This window comes from Pistacia vera, unplaced genomic scaffold (genome assembly GCF_008641045.1).
Source record: "Pistacia vera cultivar Batoury unplaced genomic scaffold, PisVer_v2 Contig859, whole genome shotgun sequence".
Classification (NCBI taxonomy): domain Eukaryota; kingdom Viridiplantae; phylum Streptophyta; class Magnoliopsida; order Sapindales; family Anacardiaceae; genus Pistacia; species Pistacia vera.
In genome coordinates this window covers 202,360-225,824 of record NW_022196733.1, presented here as the reverse complement: position 1 = coordinate 225,824, position 23,465 = coordinate 202,360, and the positions used below count along the sequence as shown (strand labels likewise).

The 23,465-nt window shown below is 36.0% G+C and overlaps 2 protein-coding genes across 2 annotated transcripts; one reads left to right on the top strand and one right to left on the bottom strand.

Moving 5' to 3' along the window:
* The first annotated feature begins 8,725 nt into the window (after positions 1 to 8,725).
* On the top strand, positions 8,726 to 10,224 carry LOC116118765 (cyclic nucleotide-gated ion channel 17-like). The gene is made up of 2 exons (XM_031404738.1): positions 8,726 to 9,000; positions 9,702 to 10,224. Exons 1-2 carry the CDS (start codon positions 8,972 to 8,974, stop codon positions 10,222 to 10,224), a joined length of 552 nt encoding a protein of 183 aa, XP_031260598.1. The 5' UTR covers positions 8,726 to 8,971.
* Positions 10,225 to 11,699: 1,475 nt separating this feature from the next.
* Positions 11,700 to 15,833, bottom strand: LOC116118756 (D-aminoacyl-tRNA deacylase-like). The gene is made up of 9 exons (XM_031404731.1): positions 15,707 to 15,833; positions 15,446 to 15,626; positions 15,227 to 15,369; positions 15,083 to 15,146; positions 14,264 to 14,316; positions 14,076 to 14,131; positions 13,559 to 13,633; positions 12,764 to 12,952; positions 11,700 to 12,056 (listed from the first exon to the last, which is right to left on the bottom strand). The coding sequence occupies exons 1-9, from the start codon at positions 15,812 to 15,814 to the stop codon at positions 11,969 to 11,971; spliced, it is 957 nt and encodes a 318-aa protein (XP_031260591.1). The 5' UTR covers positions 15,815 to 15,833; the 3' UTR covers positions 11,700 to 11,968.
* Positions 15,834 to 23,465: the final 7,632 nt, after the last annotated feature.

Below are 23,465 nucleotides of genomic sequence, written 5' to 3'. Positions count from 1 at the left end.
GTTACTCTTTGTCTCAAAGTGCATATCTCTGTTTTGACCGAACCGCCTCTAAAACATATGTCTCTCGTCATGTCAAATTTGTCGAATCTATATTTCCTTACACCACACTCAACATTCAGCAACCTTGTCCTACCTCTACTACAGCTGCTGATTGGATTCCACCAGTTATCACAATTCCCATTCCTCCTCCAGCACAACCGCCTTCTCACACTTCAAAAGTACATGCTCCAGACTTGGCCCCTGCTGCAGATCGCACCCCAAACACGTCTCCAACACCCTATCAACCAGAACCTGCACTGCAACCAAAACCTGCCTCACAACATGTCTCTACACCAACTCCTCGCCATTCCATGACTACCCGAGCCAAAAACCATATCACCAAACCTATCCAAAAACTAAATCTCCACACACACCTAGCCTCTTCACCCAGTTTAGAACCCATATCTGTTACTTAGGCCCTCAAAGACCCAAACTAGCGCAAAGCTATGTCCGAAGAGTATGATGCCCTTGTTCACAATGGGACTTGGGAACTTGTTTCTCCAACTGGTATCACAAACCTTGTAGGCTGTAAGTGGATATTTTGCATTAAAAAAAACTCTAATGGCTCTATTGACAGGTTTAAAGCTCGCCTTGTAGCCGAAGACTTTCATCAAAGACTAGGTGTGAACTATCTTGAAACATTCAATCCCGTAATCAAGCCAACTACTGTGAGATGTGTGCTCAGTATTGTCGTAAGCAATGGTTGGTCCCTTCGTCAATTGGATGTAAACAATGCCTTCCTCCAAGGTAATCTATCAGAAACAGTATATATGGCACAACCTCTTGGCTTCATTGGCACTGATAAACCCACCCATGTATGCAAGCTTCACAAAGCCATTTATGGTCTCAAATAGGCTCCTCGAGCCTGGTATCATGAATTGCTACAATTCCTTGTCGATTACAGGTTCAGAAACTCTCACTCTGACACTTCTCTGTTTATTCTAAACACTGGAACCAGCCTACTCTATCTGCTGGTATACATTGACGACATTATAATCACTGGGAATAGTGACAATCTTGTATCCCAACTTGTTGAGTGTCTAGCTCAGCATTTTTCTCTCAAAGATCTGGGCACTCTATCGTATTTTCTTGGTGTAGAAGTTATTCCTCATCGCCATGGACTCTTACTCTCACAAAGGCGATAAATAAAGGATCTGCTCACTAGAACTAATATGCAAGCTGCCAAACTAGTTCATACACCTTTACCAACCAACTCGTCATCTCTCACGCTAGCATCAGGATCTTTCCTCTCTGATCCATTTGAATATAGAACTGTTGTGGGTAGCCTCCAATATCTGTCTCTCACCCGACCTGAAATTTCCTTTGCAGTCAACAAAATGTCTCAGTTTATGCATCAGCCTACAGATGAACATTGGAACCTTGTTAAACGCATTTTATGCTATCTCAGTGGCACTTTGGATGATGGACTCCTCCTACTCCGAAATTCACCTCTATCACTTCATGCCTTCTCCGACTCACTTCATGCATTTTCAGATTCTGACTAGGCAAGTAACAAAGATGATTACTCTTCCACTGGTGCATATCTTGTTTATCTTGGACGCAATCTCATTTCATAGAGCTCTAAAAAGCAGAAAACAATTGCTCGCTCTTCCACTGAGGCTGAATATCGCTCAGTTGTTGCTACTGCTACCGAACTATGCTGGGTTCATTCTTTACTCTCTGAACTGTGTATCAATCTGATAAAACCCCCAGTAGTCTACTATGATAATGTTGGTGCAACACAACTAAGCTCAAACCCAGTCTTTCATTCCCGTATAAAGCATATAGCAATTGATTACCATTTTCTTCGAGATCAAGTTCAGTCTGATGCTCTTCGCGTGGCACATGTGTCCTCTACCAACCAGCTTGTTGATCTTCTTACAAAGCCCCTACCTCAATCCTAATTTAAGAATTTAAGAGACAAGATTGGCCTCTTTACACGTGGCCTATCTTGAGGGGGCATATCAACATGTAGCATATATCTGTTATTAGATCTTTATTCAAATTCAAATATTTCCTTGTATATAGCAAAGTTGTTGAGTCTTCCTTAAGACTAGGACTTCCTCTTGTATTTAGGAGTGATCTCGTTATTCCTCTGTGTATATGTACTCTATTTTGATTAATGAAAATAGCAGCAAATCATAATTGATTCTCTGCTCTACAAATACTTCTTAGTTAAAAAGGAAGCCTATATAGGCATAGCCCAATAACAAAACCATTATATCCACCTGTGGTTAGCCGAGCAGTAAGCATGAACCAATGGAGTTGTGCATGGCTTCGAGTTATAATTCTAGGTTCGATTTCTGTTGGATACAAAGGTAATACTTTTGTCCATAATTTACCTAGAGGGTTGCAGCGGTAGATTACTATGGGATAACTTCCCTTAAAGATTAGTTGAAGTACGCGTAAACTAGTCGAACACCTTCAATTAACAATAATAATAATAATAATAATAATAATAACAAAAGTTAAATTTTAAATGGATGATATGTGAAAACCAATTGTTGAATTTGATATTTATTCAAGATATTTGTTTTGATTTCATTAACTAAGCATATCCAAAACTTGTGGATTAAATAATATTATCCCTTTATTTTTCATGTTATTTTTAATCTTGTAATTAATTAAAAACAATATACCATTAAGTTAGCGTTTTGGTTGTTACTTCAAGTTGGTCCAACCAAGAACCAACCACAATTTCCATCTTCATTTACGTTAACTTTATTAATTTAAAACTATATTAATTAAAATTTATCTCTTGCCACAATTAAATTATGAAAAAGATAATAATAAATTCAAATATAGAATTGTTATAATTCATATATTACTACAATAATTCTTATCTTTTAAACCAAAAGATTCTTCTAATACATTTTGTTGTTAATTTGTTTTTTTTTTAATTTGGACCCTTGGATTCTAAATCGAAAGGTTATGAAACCCATAATCTTTTAAGGGCACATTTTTTAGGGTGGTTGTTGAGGGCAATACTTTCATTTAAGTAGTCAACAAGAAAAAGGAAATATTTTATTATTGGTAGGAGAGGTCACAGCTGCTAGGGTGCTACTGCCCCTCTAATTAGAGGAATGAAGGTAAATTCTAAATGGTCTAAAAAAGGTTTGCCATTATTTTATTTTTGAACTTTTTTATGTATGGAAGAAAAAAAATTATAATAGAGAAATAATTATAAACGTTTATTAAATTATATGAAGAACAAAAGAAGAGATTATATCATGAGAACGGGTCTATAAAGTTAATAATATTTCTTTATTTAATTTAAACAGTAAATGATAGGAACCCAGCTAGAGGAGAGGCTGGGGAGGATGGAGTAGCAGGAAGATATCCTACAAGGACTCGGCAAGCTCCTGCATGGGCAAAGGATAATTACATGAGGCGTTGAGCAGAAGAGATATAAAAGCAGAGTTATTTTTATGTTATTGACATTAATTGTTGTTGTCATTAGTTTTGGTTAGTTGATGTTATTTTTCCTTATGTTGGGCATTAGTTGGATTATTACGACTTTATTATTTTAGGGTTATTTATATTGCTTCATCATAATAAGAAAGGCATGCAAGTTTTTCCTGCATGCTCTACAAATTCATTTTTGCCCTTTTGAGTTTGTGGATTATCTAGGTGAGCTCTCTAAACTGTGTCAGATTGGTTCCGTTACTAATTATCAGTCGTCATTTGAGGAATTGTTGACTCATGTCTCTAGTCTCTCATAATCCTTTTTGTTAAGTTGTTTTGTGTCTGCTTAAAGCCAGAAATTCAACGAGAAGTTTGGTCTTGCCGTCCGCAATCCCTCACGCAAGCTTTTGACCTGGCCCATTTGCAAAAGGATAAGTTAAGGGATTTGAGGCAGCCAATATGGCATCCATCTGCTTCTCGCTCATGGGCTCCTCTGAAAGCCACCGATAGCTCCTTGCCTCCGTTATTGCCAACTCCACCTACTCCCTAACGGATAGAGGCACTACCTTCTCCACGACTATCTTCTCTTCCAGTGAAACAGCTAACTACGGCTAAAATTCAAAAGCATCATGAACAGAGCCTTTGTTTTAATTGTGACGAACATTTTTATCAAGGGCGTCATTGCAAGGCCAAATTTTATTTGCTGCCAGTGGCTGATGACTCCGAGGAGGAAATTGTGTTCGAGGATCAGGAGACCTCTGATCTGTTCTAGGGGCAATGCAATCCCAGTACCATCCGACTGCAGAGGAATATTGGGGGCCAGTCGATAGAGGTATTGGTGGATGGTGGGTCAACTCATAATTTCTTATAGGAGCAGGTTGACATTCATTTGGGTCTCCCCATTGTTTCTTCCTCCCATTTTCAATTGCTCATTGGTAATGGGAATACTTTGAGTTGCTCAGGAGTGTGCTCGGGGGTTGCCTTGGAGTTAAATGGTCATTCCTTATCTGTTGATTTGTTTGCTCTTCCAATCTGTGGAGCTGATGTGGTGTTAAGGGCATAGTAGTTAGCCACCTTTGGGCCAGTTGTTATGGAATACAAAGCCCTCACTATGTCCTTCACTTGGTTCAGCCATGCCTTGACCTTGCAAGGTAAACAATCGCAGAGCGTAGAACCCATTCACTAGCACCAATTGGAACAACTCCTTCGGGTACATTCTGTGGCTGATACCTATCACCTCTATAGTTTAGCCGGTAACTCTCCTCTCCTATGTAACAACTCCTCAGCTTAAATCCCATCTCTTATACAAGGGGTCTTAACTAGTTTTGTGGAAGTTTTTTATACTCCCTCTAGGTTGCCTCCTCAGCGGCCTCATGATAATCACATTCCAGTCTGGTCGGGCGCTGAATCAATTAGTGTGCACCCTTATCAGAACCTTCACTTCTAAAAAGGGGAGTTGGAGTGTATGGTTCGTGACATGCTTGCTAGTGGCATTATTCGACCAAGCCGAAGCCCCTTTTCATCCCCAGTCTTGTTGGTGAAAAAGCGGGATGGGTCTTGGTGATTCTGTGTGGACTATCGGGCCTTTAATCAATTGACGGTGCTAGAAAAATTCCCAATCCCTACTGTCGATGAATTGCTTGATGAATTATTTGGCACAACAATTTTTACCAAAATTGATTTGCGCTCGGGTTACCACCAGATAAGGATGGTCAAGTTTGATATTGAAAAGATGGATTTTGGACCCATGATGGCCACTACGAATTCGTGGTAATGCCTTTCGGCCTTACTAATGCCTGGCCACTTTTCAGGCTGCCATGAATGATCTTTTTCGGCCATACTTATGGAAGTTTGTTATCTTCTTCTTTGACAATATTCTAGTTTACAGTAAGGGGGAAGTGAACGTTGAACATCTAACTGTGGCCCTTAATTGCTTACGAGCTTATCAATTTTATGTCAATCGAGGAAAATGCTTGTTTACGGTTAGCCGAATTGATTACTTGGGCCATATTGTCTCAGGCACAGGGGTTGAGCTGAATCCCTCCAAGGTTCAAGCCATGACAAGGTGGCCGACTTTGGCCAATGTTCGCCAGTTGAGGGGATTTTTGGGTTTGACAGCGTATTATCGTCGGTTTGTGCATGGGTATGCTCACATTGCAGCGCCACTAACGTCCTTGCTATAAAAAAGATAAATTTTGCTGGACTATGGAAGCACAACAAGCACTTGACAACCTGAAGTGTGTTATGACTGAGGCACCTATACTTGCCTTGCCGAATTTTGTTAAGACTTTTGTGATTGAAACTGATGCCTCTAGGCAAGGTATTGGGGTGGTTCTCATGCAGCACAGGCATCCCATTGCCTATTTTAGTAAAAAGTTATCTTTGCGGATGTAACACGCGTCTGCGTAAGCCGGGGAATTATGTGTTGTTACTGATGCAGTTGTGTGCTGGCACCAATACTTGTTGGGCCTCAAGTTTATCTTCTGTACCAATCAACAAAACCTTCGCAACCTCCTTACACAGGTAGTTCAAACCCCTGAACAACAAACTTATTTGGTTAAATTATTGGGTTTTGATTTTGTAGTGAGTTATAAGTGAGGAAAGGACAACATTGCAACCGATGCCCTTTCTCGCCAATTTGTTGATGAACTACCTCCGGTCGAGCAGTCTTTTTTAGCCTTGTTAGTTCCCACTTTTGAAATTTTACAAAACATTTGCGACAATCTAACGGCAGATGCTCATTGCGCGACTTTACTGGACAACTTTCATATCAGCTCTACAGGGCACACCCTTGGGCGGTCATGGTGGTTACAGAAAAACTCTGAGTAAACTGGCTTTGTCATCAGGGTTTTCGGTCATCTTGGTGGTGGTAGATCGCCTGACCAAATATGCACATTTTGGACCCCTCCGCCATGGGTTTATGGCAACCAAAGTTGCTGCTTTGTTTGTTCATTTAGTCTATAAACTCCACGGTTTACCTAAGACAATTCTTAGTGATTGGGACCATGTCTTTTTGAGCAACTTTTGGCAGGAATTGTTTTAGCTTAGTGGCACCACCCTCCTCCACAGTTCAGCTTATCATCCGTAAACAAACAGCCAAACAGAGGTAACAAATCAATTCCTTGAGCAATACTTGCGTTGCTTTATGATGGACCAACAGGATAAGTGATCAAATTTCCTTCCCTAGGCAGAATTCTACTATAACACTTCATTCCACACTTCAACCGGAACCACACCTTTTACTTTAGTGTATGGCAGAGAGCCTCCGGTGGTCCGACCTTATGTGCTAGGTGAATCAAATGTGGATGCAGTAGACTTTGAACTTAGCTCCCGTGATCACATTTTGAAAGAGTTAAAGGAAAACTTCGGTTGCGCTTAGCAACGTATGGTTAGCCAAGCTGACAAACGTCGGCGACCTATGGAATTTAAAGTGGGTCAGCAGGTGTACCTAAAATTTTAGCCTTATCATCAACTGTCAGTGAGTGGGCAGGTTTATTCCAAGCTTGGGCAGTCATACTATAGACCCTTTGCAATTCTGAAGCAGGTTGGCAAAGTTGCTTACAAGTTGGCCTTGTCGGAAAGGTCCAAAATACACCCCATGTTTCATGTGTCTTTACTGAAACCATGTTTGACTGTTCTAACAATCACACCCTTGCAATTACCTCCTTTGGTCTACCAAGGTCAGCTACACATCACTCCCCTTGCCGTGCTTGGCCGCCGAATTATGTCACGTAAGGGGGTTGATGTGCCGCAATTGTTAGTTCAATGGCACGCCTTACCGCTGGAGGACACCTCTTGGGAGGATGTTGTAGCATTCGAGGCTATCTACGGGAAGTTTTCTCTCAACCTTGAGGATAAGGTTGAAGTGGAAGAGGGGATTATTGATAGGAACCCAACTAGAGGAGAGGCTGGGGAGGATGGAGTAACAGAAAGATATCCTACTAGGACTCGGCAAGCTCCTGCATGGGCAAAGGATTATCGCATGAGGCGTTGAGCAGCAAAGTTATAAAAGCAGAGTTATTTTTATGTTATTGTCATTAGTTTTGGCTAATTGATGTTATTTTTCCTTATGTTGGGCATTAGTTTGATTATTAAGACTTTATTATTTTAGGGTTATTTATATTGCTTCATCACAATTAGAAAGGCAAGCAAGTTTTTTCTCAACTCTTCTCTCTCGCTGCTCTCTGCCTCTCTCAATTGCTTTGGAGGTACTACTCCCTCATATAGAGTAGATTATCCCATCAGTAAAGTATTATTATATATATAAATTAATTTTTATTATAGTTTTTCAAAGAGAGAGCGTTTAAGTCCCTTAATATATATGTATCAATTTCTTAAACAATTTTTTTTTTTTTTTTTTTTGGTTAAGATGTACAGTCTCAAGTTTGAATCTCTCTAAGTCCCAAGATTTAAGTAAGAAGCTGTGACTATAGGTTATTATGTTAGTCTCTCCTGAAGATTAGTTAAAATATGTGCAAGCTGATCCAAACACCTTGGTTATAAAAAAAAAAAATATATTCCTATTTTTCATTGATATTTATCTTTGCAGGTTTTAATTAAAAGCACTTGGGCAATAAGTTAGCTTTTAGGCTGCCGCTTTAAGCTAGTCCAACCAACTAATTTCTAACACTCGAGGAATATATTTCTGGGTTGTTGTTGAGGGTAATAATGTCATTTCAATGGTCAACATAAAAAGGTAATATTTTACAATTGACAGAGAGGTCTAACCTAGTGTGCTACTCTTTAATCTGAATAATAAAGGTCAATTCTACATGGTTTATAAGAAATTTGCCATTTTTTTCTTTCTAATTTTTTTTTATATATAAAGAAGAAAAAAAAATTGAATTAAAGAAATAATCACCAACCTCAACTAAATTACATAAATAACAAAAGAAGTTGACCAGATTACATTATGGGATTGGGTTTGGCTCTATAAAATTTAAGCATGATAATCTAACAATTCATAAAAAATAAATGTTAGGATCACATTTCTAAAACCAACATATGCTCACTGCAAAAAAGATTAAACGCCCAAAAGTTAGAGTCACATTTTGAAACCAATAGGTGCTCACAAAAAAGATCAAATATACGGAGTTTACTATGATGAAACCTTTTTTTTTAAATAAACTACTCATTATCCCTACAATTTATCCAACCAATTACGTATGTAAAAAAGACAAAAAATAAAACATTAATAAAAATATTTTTAGAAATAATAAGAAAAAAAGGAAGTTTTTAGGACAAAGTTGAAGCTGTCGTTTGAGCCATAGTCTAAACAGCTTGTTGACTTGTAGCGTACAATGTAATTAAAGTGGTGAATTTTGGCTTCTGTTTCAAAAAAACACACCTAAAATATTTATAATTTAACTCAAGAAAACACACCTTTGATTCCATTTCTTTACTAACCCAAAGACAAAAGCCTAACAAATCTCTAGATTTACAGCGAAATCAATGAGCTACACTTGGAATATCATGTTTTTCTTGGTGGGGTTTTGAAGAGATTCAGATTTATGCTTTCTTTTCTTTCATGGAGTTCAAAAAGGAAAAGCTTGTCAGGTAATCTTTCTCTACTTATTTTATTTTTATTTTTTAATTTATCTCTGGTGTTGTTGTTGTTTTTCTTTTATCATGTTTTGTTGTGGATTCTCTTTTTTTTTAAGGAAAATTTGGTGGGTTGAGTTTTCTTGGTGTTGTTTTTGCTTCTGAGCTGTGTTTGGTGCTTGAGAAAAGGTGGGAAAATTTTATTTGACTTCAAAAAAGTAGTTCGAGTTAAAAAATTTGGTCTTTGGAGACTAATAGATCGTAAATCATGTTTTTAGAAAGATATCTGTTTCTGTTTTCTTAATTACAGTTTTCGTTAATAACTGAAGAGATGTAGGAAAGTTTCAGATTTGTCGCTGTTGGATAACTAGGAAAGCTTGGAATTTCACTGAACTGGAGCATGAGAGAGTTTATTGGACTTCAATTATATTGAACCAAAACAAAACAAGTTAAAGAATATGATTCTTTAATATTCTTTAACTAAATCTTCTGAGATTTTGAGTATGTATTTGATTATTTTGTTTTTGGGCGGTGGGGAGTTTCTGCTTTCTGTTTTGTTTTCCAGAGCAAAGAGTTCTGGAAACATGTTTGGTTTTGTCTTCATAATGCTGAAAAGTTGTTATCTTTGTCCGAGTTATGCTAAATGCAGATTATCTTTGTTTTCTGCTGAAAAATTGGGAATATCTAGTCAATTTGTTGGTTGAACTTCTGTCTAGGTTTTATTCTGATGGGAAACAACATAAAGAATCTCTGTGGGGAAAAAATGACCTCCCAATGCACCTTGAGAGGTCATCATCCGCGTACAAGATTGCATTACCTTCTGTGCTAAATGGGTTGGATGGGGGCAGAAATCGGCTACCAGAAACAAGCAAAATTGGGTGGTCTACACTTCTTGTACACGAAAATGAACCATGGCACAAGAGAATACTCGACCCAGGTAGTGATATTGTGTTGCAATGGAACCGGGTTTTCATCGTCGCATGCTTGGTCGCACTTTTTGTTGACCCATTGTATTTTTACTTGCCTTCTGTGGGAGGCGATGAAAATGTTTCATGTGTGAAGACAGACTATGAGTTGCGAATTGTCGTGACCTTGTTCCGGACTGTAGCAGATCTTTTTTATTTGTTGCACATGGTTATAAAATTTAGGACAGCTTACATTGCACCAAGCACTCGGGTGTTTGGAAGGGGTGAACTGGTCATGGATCCAANTAAAAAAAAAAAAAAAATATTCATCTAACAACTAATCATGTACCATTAACAGCATGACATACATATGAAATGATGTCATATTGAATGTAAATCTAATTCTTGCGCAAAAAATTAGTTGAATCATGCGTACTAATGGGAGGCCAAAAGCGATGTACATAATGAGAGGAAAAGGACAAAAGCAAAGCAGTTGACAAAAGCCGATTTACAAGATAAAGTTGGTTGTATAGCTTGAAGAATATGCAAAAAAAGTAAGAGAGGGGAATAAATTTTAAAACATTTAGGTCTGATTTCCTGTTCAACATTAATTGACAATTGGACACTCCCCGTTATACGAAGAGGACATGGTCGGCCTATCTTAAGTCAATGCTACAATTCTATGCCTACACTTTTTTTTTTCCTCCAAATTATAAGGTAGTGGATTTGAATCGTCCTCTAGCGCTGGTGGTGGCTTCCAACAGGATTCAAAGTTCACAATGTGTTGTTTGAGAATAAACAGCAGCGCAAGACACACACTGATTTACACGTTAATTTAGCAAGTTGGGATATAATATAGAGAGAGAATTTAAATAGAGAGAGAGAGTATGTTATTAGAAGATTAAAAATGAACTGATCCCATAAATGAGAGAGGAGCCATTTATTTATAGTCGAGAGGTTCAAAGTAATAATCATAATTCTGCAGTCGGGCAGATGTGGTATAATTCTTAACCTGCTTCCCATTGGCTGACTGCACAGAAGATATCCTTAAATCGTCTAAAACTTGGGCAGGTGGACAATTCCTAGCACTCACAAGCCAAGTTTTCACCTGTCAGACTGACGACAACCTTATCTCTTTCGTCCTTCTGCGACGTGGTAGCATCTGGACGACACAAAGCCTTCCAGAACTCTGATTGGTCATTGCTGGCGTGAGCTTACGTCAGCCCTGATTTTTTAGGCATAACACCTTTCAAGAGCTTCAAAGCTCAACACCTTCAAATTGTATGTTGACATTTTAACAACGCTACTAAAAAGGTCATGCCAACATTCAATATAAATTTTACCACTTCACTTTGTGCTGTTATTGAAAGTTTACAACAATAAGCTTACATATCTTGTAATACAATAATGTTATCATTAGGTTATTTATACCACGTTTTTGTTTTATGGACATAAGAAACGTTACACAAATTAAAAAAATGGAATAAAGGTGCCGATTATTCCAAGGTAGATTTTATAAATTTTCAAGCATTTTATGCGTTTTTCCCCCCCAGGTGCAACAAAAATAGGATAGGCCCATCGTTTTTGCAATCTGGAAAGAAGGCGCGAGAAAAGTTGAGTTAGGCCGAATCGCTCAAATGCCTTGACCTTGACTAGTATGACATGATTTTAAAGATAACCGTGTAAAACAAGCATTTTATCATGTTTTTATCGACCTTTCCAGATCCACAGATTAGATAGTCATGGAACTGGATTGCAAAACTCTAATACGCAATTCATGACAATGACTTCACGTATTCACACCAGATGTGATAAAAAACAATCATGATATAATTTTGGTATTAGAAAACATATACATCTATATATTTGTTTCTGTCTCATTTGCTTTTGATTTCAATGTCGATACCCCTCTGGCCTCTGAGGAACAACTGATTGATAGTAATCACTAATGGATCCATGTACTATAAATCTATACTGTAATGGAATCTGTTGTGATGGAGTCTGTGGCAAGTTGTCAAACTCCCAAACTTTCTCATTTCAAGAAATGATGAAACTGTCCGCAAGACCGAACATCCATATCAGTTGAAGTCATTTGGCTTCCCAACTTTGATATTCTGCTCACTCAGAAATCCAGTAATGGCATTTTTCTGCCAGCCTTTAAAACTCCTGCAATCAGTAATTTGCTTAAGTCACAGATTATCTAACATGTCCTGGACAAATATGTATCATGGCTGGAAAACAAAGAACAGGACAAACAACGTATAAATGTCCAATAATGAGACCATAATCCCAAATTAAAGAGCACTCTCCCCGTGTATTTTACTTTTCACATCACCCAAATTAAACGGCCACACATAATCAATTGAAGTAACCACACATTTAGATCAAGCATTTGTTTTTGACGTATCTTAAGAGTATGTTTTATCCTGAAATTTTAAAACTGTTACATTAAAAAAAAAAACTAGAATCTACAATAGATTTTAAAAATTCCTAGTTCGCCATTTTCTAAAGCCATTGAAGAGAAACAACCAGAGCATTGAAGAAACATGATTCGAAACCTTACTAGCTCATCTAAGATCTTTCACTACAAACCATCAAGTTAAAATTGCTTACACAATTTTGTTCTTCATTTTCAAATAGAGATGAGAAAAATGACCTTATTATTATACCTGAGACTCTGGTAAAATTCCACAACCCAGACATCTATAGCATCTGCAAAGGTCTTTAATGGCTTAGCAGAAATGGAAGGGGCACCAACTCTTCCAAACATTTGATTTCATTGCCCCCAGCCAAGACTATGAAGAAACAAAATGTGGTTTAAAATGCAAAAAGTGTTAAGAGTTGCGTTAAAAATGTCTAGTTTGTGAACTCACTTGTGGTCAAGATGCGCCAAAATTTCCCCACCAGGAAAAGCTGATTTCGTAGTATCAAAAGCTGCTTTAATGGCCTGTTTCCAAGTTCCACCAATATCTTTTGCAACGGTATCTGCTTTTGACTGGTTTGGATCTTCCATTGGCAAGGAATATCCAGAAAGTAGATGGCCTACCCATACATCATCTTTCCTATTATTACAAACAATGAAATGGTCCATTAAGATGCTGAAGAAAAACTATAAGTCATTTACTCTTTTTTTTTTTTTCTCTTTCTGTTATTTAGGAGGATTGGAGAGCCTTGAAAGTACTATAAAGAAAACTTCAATCTATCATACGTTAACACTTTTTCCACATTCCATTTATTCTGTATATGCATAAACTACCCAAGTTCCCCAGTGCAAGAAGCTGTGACTTTGAAAAGGAAACACAAATGAATAAGTACTTGTCCTACAACAGCCTCCTGAATACATGCACATACTAAGAAAGCTGTTGATAAACCAAAAATAGTTGAGTTCATTAAAAGAAAAAATTCTACAAACACATGCCTGCACATTTTTGTATGGAAGTACATATCTCAATTTAAAATTGGGGAACTGAAACATAGGGAGTGTGAAGTGAAGGGAAAAATATATATTAAGGCCAATTTAGATGTTTTTGCAGAAACAAATTTAACACTCTTAGCCCAATCTTTCATATAACAAACTTATAGTTCATAGGTTATATGTGATACTAACAGGAAGGTTTCAGATATAGCCCTATGTGGAAATGGAAAAATGACATACAACATTAACTTACAGAGCTATGTCCATATGCCGAGGTGCATAATGTCCTCCACCTATCCCAAGAAGAACCTTGTTCTTGCCATTCTCCCTAGGATATCAATATAGAAGAATAGGGTAAGCAAAGCATCATCAAGAAGAAGATGGTTTAATGATTTGATGGAAAATGGCAAGATGTATAATAAATCAAAGAATTTGTCAAAGGGCATACATACAATGAATATTCAAAATGCAAGCATGCGATGATTAAGTTACAGAAACAGTAAACAGAACATGCAACCAGAAGAGAAGTTCACATGATACTTGGAGCACCAGCTCACCATTCACATTAAACAAGTAAGCGAGCACAAGAAAATCAAAAAAGAAACAAGTCTACTTATGCAGAGAGACACAGTTTTGTTGGACAATCAAAATACATGCATTGAAGTGTATAATGATATTACTCAAGGAACTCTTTTATGCCAAAAAAAAAAAAAAAATTATTCAAATGAGGGACAAAAGCTGAGATTGTTGTTCAATAATGGTGTCAGTACCTGCTCCAATTTCCTATAGCTGCACCTTCCCCAAGACCAAGTCCCTCCCAAATTAACTTCAGGCACAAACACAACAAAATATTTAGTGAAAAAAGAATGTGATTTCTAACAACCTGCATATTATACTATACAATAGAGACAGAAAAAATTAATGCTTGAAATAGTAAAGTCGAAAATATGTACTCAACCAGAGCAATGACTTGAGCAGCATCCTGTCTCCTCCAATATTCCTCTGTACTACCTATATCAATCAGTAGAAAATATTAAACATAAGACACAGATTTTCAATTACTCACATATTATGAAGAGCAGGATTCCCTCCATTTTGACACATGCCTGGTTTTGTGGCCAAGCCCAATTGGTTTAGGTAAGCAGCTTGGGACTCTATAAATAGAGATTCCTTTGGTTTTGTGAATCGTCCCAAATAAATGAAAATTTTGCACTTCTCTTTCTCTTGCAATTTCAGTTCTTTTACACTAAATATTTGTTAATTTCACAATACATTATTGGCACGAATAGCTTTGCAAATCTCCTGATTCTATCACGTTTTATTACATTACTTTGATAATCTTACAAGTACGCTATGTGGTTGTTACTAAGTTGCATTCCACCTCAGAAATTAAGATGGTTCCTGCCCTTCTCAAGTATGAAGATGATTATCTTGTCTGGGAAAAATAAGCTATACAACATCTTCTAAAGACATTAAAACATATATAATGTATTTATTTTGTGGGCAACATTAATCAACCTGGAAAGCTCAAATGAAATGTTTATCGTGAAAACTAATATATAGATAAACTAATTGAACATTAGGTTTATGCCATCATATATCACTTGTAATTTACTTCTCTCCATGATTAAACATTCATAAGCATCTTCTCACCAAAAGCAAATTCTGCTGCTCTATGTTTGCGCACTGAGTTTAATTCCAAAAGTTAAACCAAAGCCTCGTTACAATCAAAGAAATAAATCATGTTGCAAGAAATCTGCAATGAGACGAAACTTACCTATTTCAACAAACATAGTCGGCTTATTTGTCACGGGTCCATGATGTGTACCCTCCAATGTAATCTACATCCATGCATAACAACATAAACTACTATTTATTTCAAATTCATAAAAAATAAAAACCAGAGAGAAGCAGATGAAACCTCAAATTCAGGTACTAAATTATGAGACTGAGCAATTTTCTTTAAGAGCCTGAGCCACGGGCCAATTCTTGGATTGGGCGGCGCCGCCCATCCAGGCCTGCCACCCTGTGGCGTCACCTCTCCTTCACGCAAGTGAGGCACTCCTATCAAATAATAACAATAACAATAAATAAAAATCATCACAGTTAATAAATTGCAGAAACGAATGTAAAATTGTACCGATCGGATGAACAGTAAGAGCAGGACGGTTCGAAACGGCGGTGTGTTTGCTGAGAAATATGACATCGTTTACAACTTCACCAGTAGCTTCCTCCCAACGATTGTCTAAATCATCCTCCACTACTATGCCTTTGTCGTGTTGTAAAAGTCTCACTTGTTGATTAGCAAAGCTCTTAAGTTCCTGTATCATAAAAACTGAAATTAAAATGCAAAGAATATGAAGAAATTGATCAGGTGTTGTGAGAGTAATGAGTGACTGACCTGGAAGGAAGGACCAGGGTGCCAGCCGGGCATGGACAAGAGCGCGGTGGCTGGGTTGATGGAGGCCGGATCGATGGTGGTGGCCACAATGAGAGTTACCATTTTCATTTCCTGATTTAATTGTTGTTGGAACGTTTATGCTTAATGCGGCTATTGCTTATGTTTGTTTTGTGAGACGAATCAAATCAGTGGGCTGTGAACCTGAGACTCTGGATGAGTCAGTCAATATTCAAATAGTAATAATACCACCCGCGGTGCAGTGGGGTCTTTGCTAGTTGCCCAATACAAGACGGTGTCGTTTCGGCAAAGAAGGTACGCAAGAAAGTGAAATTTTACTGGGAGAAAATAAAATGACATGATGTAACACAGAAATACAAGAATAAAACGATGTCTTTAATTGGAAAATGTGGCGAAAATGAAATGGTGGGCTTACAAATAGAAGAATATTATAAAAATGTGGGCAAATGAAAGGCACTAAGGTGAAGTGGTGCATTGGCACTTTGCTACTTGGCGGAAATAAAAACCGTATCATTTCAGCATAGAAATATATAAATATAATGTGTATAACATAAACTTATACTATATATATATATATATATAGTAAACGACTTTTTCAAACTTAAATAATGGTTTAATGACACTTTTCTACTCTTAAACTTTTAAAATACCACTTTCAAAAAAAAAAAAAAAAATACACTTAATGACACTTTCCTATCGACCCTACCAATCATCAGCCGATTCCGGCATCGTTGCAATCTCACACCATCACCAATCTTTTCCTTAATCATCACTCATCAAAACTCCTTAAATCTTACTCTTGTCAACACTATCAATCATCAGCAATGGAGTGATTAGGGTTTGCGTAGCTATCACTCTCAATTCAAATTTCGACCAATAATGACCACCAAAATCCAATTTTCTATCACCAAAAGACTCATCGGTCTCCCATCTTCAAAAGAACTAAAGAATTAACAAAGTTTGCTCTCTGTTTGCCACCAAATGAAAGGTGTACTTTTTTGGGTGGGTAAATGATAGTTTTAAAAATTATGGGTGGGAAAGTGCTATAAAGCCTTTATTTGGGTGGAAAAAAAGTCTCTCTCTATATATATATATATTCTCATGTGCAAACCTAAAATTAGAACTTAAAATATCCGAACCTAAATTATCTCAAGAAAATCTAAAATTATGACTTAAAATCTCGAACTGGAGCTTTAGTGTGTAAGACCACAGCATCAATATATTTTATAAAATGCTTACTATGAAGATTCATCACCTATGATGTAATTATGCAACTTTTTCATCACAATTAAATCTTAACTAGTGTAAATTATTTATAATATGTTAAGGGTAAAATTGGAAATTCAATCTAAACATTTTTCAAAAAGATGCACGAGAGGCAGACTTGTTTTCAAAACCCTGCTTACTTGGCCAATTTGACTACCACTAATATAATTAGATGATCACCAACTCATAAATTTATTAAAAAACCATCCCCAACTCAAAACCCTGAGGCTACGCTGGGCCACCCCTGGTTAGGATTGCGGTTGATTTGATTACTACTGATAAATATCTTGTCATGTTGTTATAGTTGGGCTTCTGTGTAGCCTGTTGGGCCTTCGTGCATTACTTTGTTGGGCTTGTATGTGAATCGTGTACATTCTTTTTTACCTATTCCTCTAAAGTCTGATTCACATAGCTATTTGGTGACCTCCAAAGGTCCTAAAGTATTTATGGGACAAAATGATTTGGTCTCATTTTAACTATAATTTTCCAACAATTACCTGGATCCAACTTATGAAAAAGCAAAAGGCTGAAGTTTGTACCATATTCATTCTCTTCATAAATTGGTGAATACCCAATTTCATTTCAACCAATACCATTCACCATATGCATTGTTGAAACGTAATTTGCAAATATATATTGCGGATGGACATGAACCCTTTTTTTTTATTTTCAAATATTTGTAGATAGATATATGTCATGAAGATCAAAGCTTTAAGCATAATTTTGAGCCACTAATGCTTATGATAGTGAAAAATATCTTCTTGTATTGAGTTTGATCGAGCATCATCTTGAAGGGATCTATTATGTTGTTACCATCCAGTTCTTTATCAGGACCCAGTTATTACTTTTCCTCAGTACGAGTCACTTATGAGTTATGGCAATCTCTGGTCTTGTTTAAAACCTGCATTGGTTTGTGTTTTTAAAAGATTCCATATTTAATAATTTTCCATTGAATCAGGCTTGAGGCTATTGCGACCTGACAGGAATATTGTTAGTGGCGGTGGAATGAAAGCAGTGTAATGAGAATTGACAACAGAACGCTGGTAGGGTTCGTGGTGCCCATCAATTAATTTAGAGGCCGTACAACGATTGATTGCTTTCACCTAAATATAAAGGTTATGGTTATTGTTGTTGCTACGCGTTCTTCAAAATTCACCACTGAAATCCAAATCAGATTGCAGTTGAACTATTTCTGAACTAGGCAGCTCCATCGAATGCTTTTATATAAATAAATACAATTTGCGAAAAAGCATATTTTGTTTTGAAACTCTTTTCATTTTCAACCGACAGATAAAATCGAATGATGCTGTCATTTATCATAAGCAATAATACAAAACAATAATAGAATTTTAAAATGTAAGGCATCGTGATTCGTGATGCGATTTGTGATATACTGATCTTGGGTGGGCGCCCATCATGCTTTGTAACTATCGCTTTTTTGTAATTTAGCTAATGTAGCAACTCATTCAATTACATTATACAATGAAAGATTAATTAGTCAATCAATGCATTATTCTTCTTTATTATAAGATTTGATAGACTCTTTTAACTGTCCCCAATTCTAACATAATTAAACTATTATTTATATTTTTGAAAAGGGTAACGACTTACACTCACGCAAGCTTTGGCAAAATAACATTGGTACCCAAAAAGTTTGAAAATAACAAACAAATATCTTTCATCATGTCCTGTTAATAATTTTCGTTTGCTAATGATGAAAAGATTAAAATACCCTTGAAAGTTTGATATCTTAATTTTTTAAAAATTTATAAAAAACACCCTAAGTTTGCTAATTTAACTAAACACTCCAATATATAAATTTTTTGTAAAATGACAAAAACACTCCCACCATCAGCAGTGCCAGATTCTGGCCACCACCGCTGGAATCTAGCCGAAAAATTACGTTATGACACAGACCCATCGAATCTGTGTCGTAACGCTTCGATCTGGCCGAAAAAGGCCAGATCTAAGGTCAGATCTGGCCGTCGATGGCCGCAACACTCCATCTTGGCCGTCGTTGTCTGTCAACGATGGCCAAGATTTGGCCGTCACTTTCCAGCCAGATCTGGCTTTTTTCAACCAGATCCACTATGGATCTAGCCGGAAAAGGCCAGATCGGTGAAGTATCGGCAATTTTTGATGGTGGTGCAGATCGTTGTGACATATTCTAGCTGCCACCGGCGGTGGCTGCTGGAATCTGGCAAGTATGGGTGGTGGGGGTGTTTTTGTTCATTTTTAAACTTTTTTTTTCTAGGGGTATTTGATGAATTTAATAAACTTAAGGGTCTAAAAGTAATTAAAAAAATAGACTAATATTTCTCCAAGGGCATTCTAGTCTTTTCACCATTAGCAAACATAAATTACTAATAGCACATGATGAAAGGTACCTATTTATCATTTTTTAACCTTTTGGGTACCAATAACCGTTTCGCCAAACCTTGGGTAGGTGTAAGTCATTCGGCCTTTTGAAAAAAGATGTTTGGAGGAGCTTACCTGCAACTTGAATTCACAATATCCTATGTCACAATTACTTACTCAAATTTTGAGAGTTTAGGGGATTTGAAGTTGAAATTTTGTGCCTTAACCACATATCTTAGCACCCGTCTTACCATTTGAACTAATCTATGGATGAGTCTCTGGTTAGTGGTAGACTNATTTTAATAGTTAACTAACATTTTATTTAGTCAAAGGACTAAACAGCAGTATTTGAAACCATTGTCCTGAAGGAAGTAAACTAAAACAATAGGGACTAAAAAGGAATTAACACCCAAAACTACATAGGATAAATTTCAATTCCATTATAGTTTTTAATTTTCTTTATTTATATACTTGAAGACAACCCTAACAAATGGCTTGTTTCCTATTGCCGTAACTTTAAGTTTATTCAGCTTTTCCCCAGTTTTAAAAATAATTTGGAATGCGTTCGATAAATACTACTTTTATAATTGTTGTGATTTCGAAAATCTATGATTGTATGAAATTGAATTTTGAAATTATTGTTATATGTATAATGACCAAAAAGGACCTTTCATTTCTTCAAATACATTTATAATACTAAATTTGTATTTAATAAATATTAAAATAAATTATAAAACTAATAATTTTTGAAAAATTCAAAAAAAAATTAAGCGGTGCCAGTCAAAAGCAGACAACTGTCGGTCAACCACTATTGATCGACAATCCACGTCGGCCAAAGGTGGCACGTTTACGCAACCACATGTTCTACTAGAACCATAGGTCATCAATATGTTGAAAGCTATTTGAATCATCGGATTCTGACGTATATTTTGGCCATAGATTATGGAGAAAGATTAGGCCACCTTCTGCGGTCAAAGCGACGTTGAATTCGATGATTCAACAGTATTCTGATACATCAAAAGTTTCCAATCCTGATAGGACCGAATGTGGTGCCAACTGCCAACAGACCATTGTTGACTGGCGTTAACTATTGGTCAACGTTTGTTGACTACTGTTGGTGGTGGTAGCTAGCAACTACTAGTACTCCTATTTCAGTTTTTTTCTTTTTAATTGAATAAATTATGAAATTATTTATTTATTAAATCAAATGTTTATTTAACTTAATTTTGTAATTCGAAGAGTTATGTATGACATGTTAGTCATTTTATAATGAAAAGTCAGTTTTAGAAATAATCTAATTTTGAAAAGCTACTCCTATTAACTTTTGGAATCATTTTATAAAACTGATTATTTTATATTCAACCTTAAACTTAATCAGTATCAAGAATTATTTACCAAATACTTTCATTATTATAGCTTCAAACTTAATTAATTATTTATTGAGCTATAGCAATATTCCTAATAACACTAAAAATAGTTAATATTTATGTTATAGGAATATCTTTCTTTTAGTATAATATTCTCGCGGACTCCTCCCAAACTTTTTTTTTTTTTTTTTTTTTTGATAATCAGGGTGTTCAGATAAACTCACACACACCTCAATTAATCTCGAAAGTCTATTGAACATCTTACAAGTCCAACGTTCCAAGTAAGTAATAAATATAATAGATAGATGATCCTAAAGTAATTTGAACCCAAAAAAATAATAAAATGAACAAACATTCTTAACCATAAACCAATCTATTGAGGTTAACTCCACACTAACGTGACATCTAAGGCCTCACAACAGGTTTAAAAGCATTTAGTAGTCCGTTCAGTAAGGTACACATACAAGTTGCCGGCATGCATGTTTAATGTTTTTTACGAGGGAATTTATTTTGTTTTATTTTTTGTCTTAAAGAGGTATCAATGATTGTGGTATTGGGGTCCAGCAGGTAGCCTGAATTTGAATGAGAGTCAGAATTCAAAAATATCTAAACATATCCAACCGATCATCACTGTGATTGGATATAGATCTCATTTGTTGAAAAAAGAAACATATATTTTCACATACATACAAAATTCAATCCAATTATGTTTCATGAATCATAAAACATTATAATATTAAAAGACTAAAGTATTATCTTTGTGATCTTTGAAAGATATGCTTGTAACTTACCCAAAAGCATAAATCTTAAAATTTACAGGCATGATCCACATGCATGTCTCCCATAATTGAGTGGATATCATATTATACATATTAAGAATTGTTTAAAAGGTCGGTGAGATTAATTTATTTCGGATTATAGAGAGGGTCCATATATATAATGGATTGCATTAATTATATTGCTTTAGCATATTATACCAACATATTTTAATGCGATAGCAATACCTTACAATACCATAACCATAGAACTATGTAATGGTTTATTTGTTGGTGTTGAATTGATGTAATAAACTTTACATCTTAATTAACTTCATAATGTAGCATTTTTCAATAAAATTTGATATAATGTATGCCTTTAATCTTTGTGACAATTTATTTATCTACATCATACACTATAGAAAAGTTTAGTCCTCAGCGAGGAAATTAAATTTGGAATTTCCTCATTGAGACTATGTATATATACTAATGAATAATGATGTAATGTAATAAATGATATAATAATCATATCAAATAAATTTTCACATTAATTGAAATAACAATTTTTATGGCTTGATTTTTTAAGTATAAATTTAGTGAAATTTAATCACTTCAATGTCAGATCCTAATAATTATATTTCAATTTCAGTATGACAATTATTTCATTTCGGGTGCATTTGGTTCAGGCTGAAATAGGATTAATCCTGTAATCTTTGTTTAATTTTCAAGATTCCCTCATTTGGTTGTCAAGTAATATAATATTACAGTAACATTTTATTGCAAATAGTGTTTACTATTGGTAATATTGGGGGTAATCAAATTACTTTCCCAGGGGGTGTTAATGTTAGATTACCGGGGTAATCATATTTTTTACCCTATTTTGCCTTTAATATTTTATCATTCTGGACACATTTGTCGTTATATATCTTTTAAATTACAAGTTCCCCAAAGTGACTTAGGATGACATTTCTACCCCCCATATTCAATTTATAGAGACAAAAAAGCCCCTGATATTTGAAAAAACTACAAATACATATTATGTTCAACTAAACCCTAATCCACCATCGTTTTTTTTTTTCCTCCACAACGAAAACCAGCGGAGCTATTAGGGTTCTCTTTCTTCTCCAATCGACGCGAAGCACACCAGGTTGGTTCCTTTCACCGAACATTTGTGTTGTTGTTTATTAAATCGTACACTGATGCATTGATTTTTATTCGTCGTCGAGTAGTTCTAGTCCTGAAGTCCAACAATTTGTCTTTGTCATTTTAATCGAGTTAGGTGAGTTCTGTACTACTGTATTTTGTGTGATTCAATACGCCATTTTCAGTAATCAAACAACTTCAACGAAAAAGGTCAATTTTTTTGTCCATTCATACATGAAACTTGCACACAAATATATTGATGTTTTGTTCGAATGAAAAGGGGCATGTTGTTGGCATGATTATCTTGGTTTGAAGTGTCAGTGTTTGGGCATGGTTGATGGTCTTTAGTTTTTAATATGATATGGTCGCTGTAGAGAATGGAGCATGTTGGTTTAAATTTTGGGTTAGGTTTCCCTGTTTTGTTTCAAATTGTGTTGTTTCAATTTGGGTTTGTTAAGGCGGTATGCATGTGTGATACAGTGATTGTGTGGATGTTCTTTTTCTGTGATGTGCTATTTGAAATGGCCATTTGTATCTTCCTAAACTGTACGCATTTGTAGCCTTTGGGTTTTACATTTAGTTGTTTGGGTTTGGGTGGTTGCCATTCCACAGTTTGTTTTGACTGTCTAGTGTAATGGCTTTGGTGCTGATGTACTTTAAATTGTGAACTGAAATGGTATAGGTGTTTGTGAGTAATGTTATGCTTATTGGTACATGGAGTAGTTGAAACAATCATGGCTCGTTTACCCCTAAGGCAGAAGATGCGTTTGGTCACAATCTTACTTTTGCAATTGCTCATGATGGAAAGCATGTTCGCCATGCTTCTAATTGTTGGGCTTGCTATGCTACATA

Coding starts and splice junctions, on each gene's coding strand:
- LOC116118756 (XM_031404731.1), bottom strand. CDS start 15,814: ATGAAAATGGTAACTCTCATTGTGGCCACCACCATCGATCCGGCCTCC. Junction 15,627..15,706: donor ACCCTGGTCCTTCCTTCCAG/GTCAGTCACTCA, acceptor TTTATGATACAG/GAACTTAAGAGCTTTGCTAA. Junction 12,057..12,763: donor TTGGCGCATCTTGACCACAA/GTGAGTTCACAA, acceptor TACTGATTGCAG/GAGTTTTAAAGGCTGGCAGA.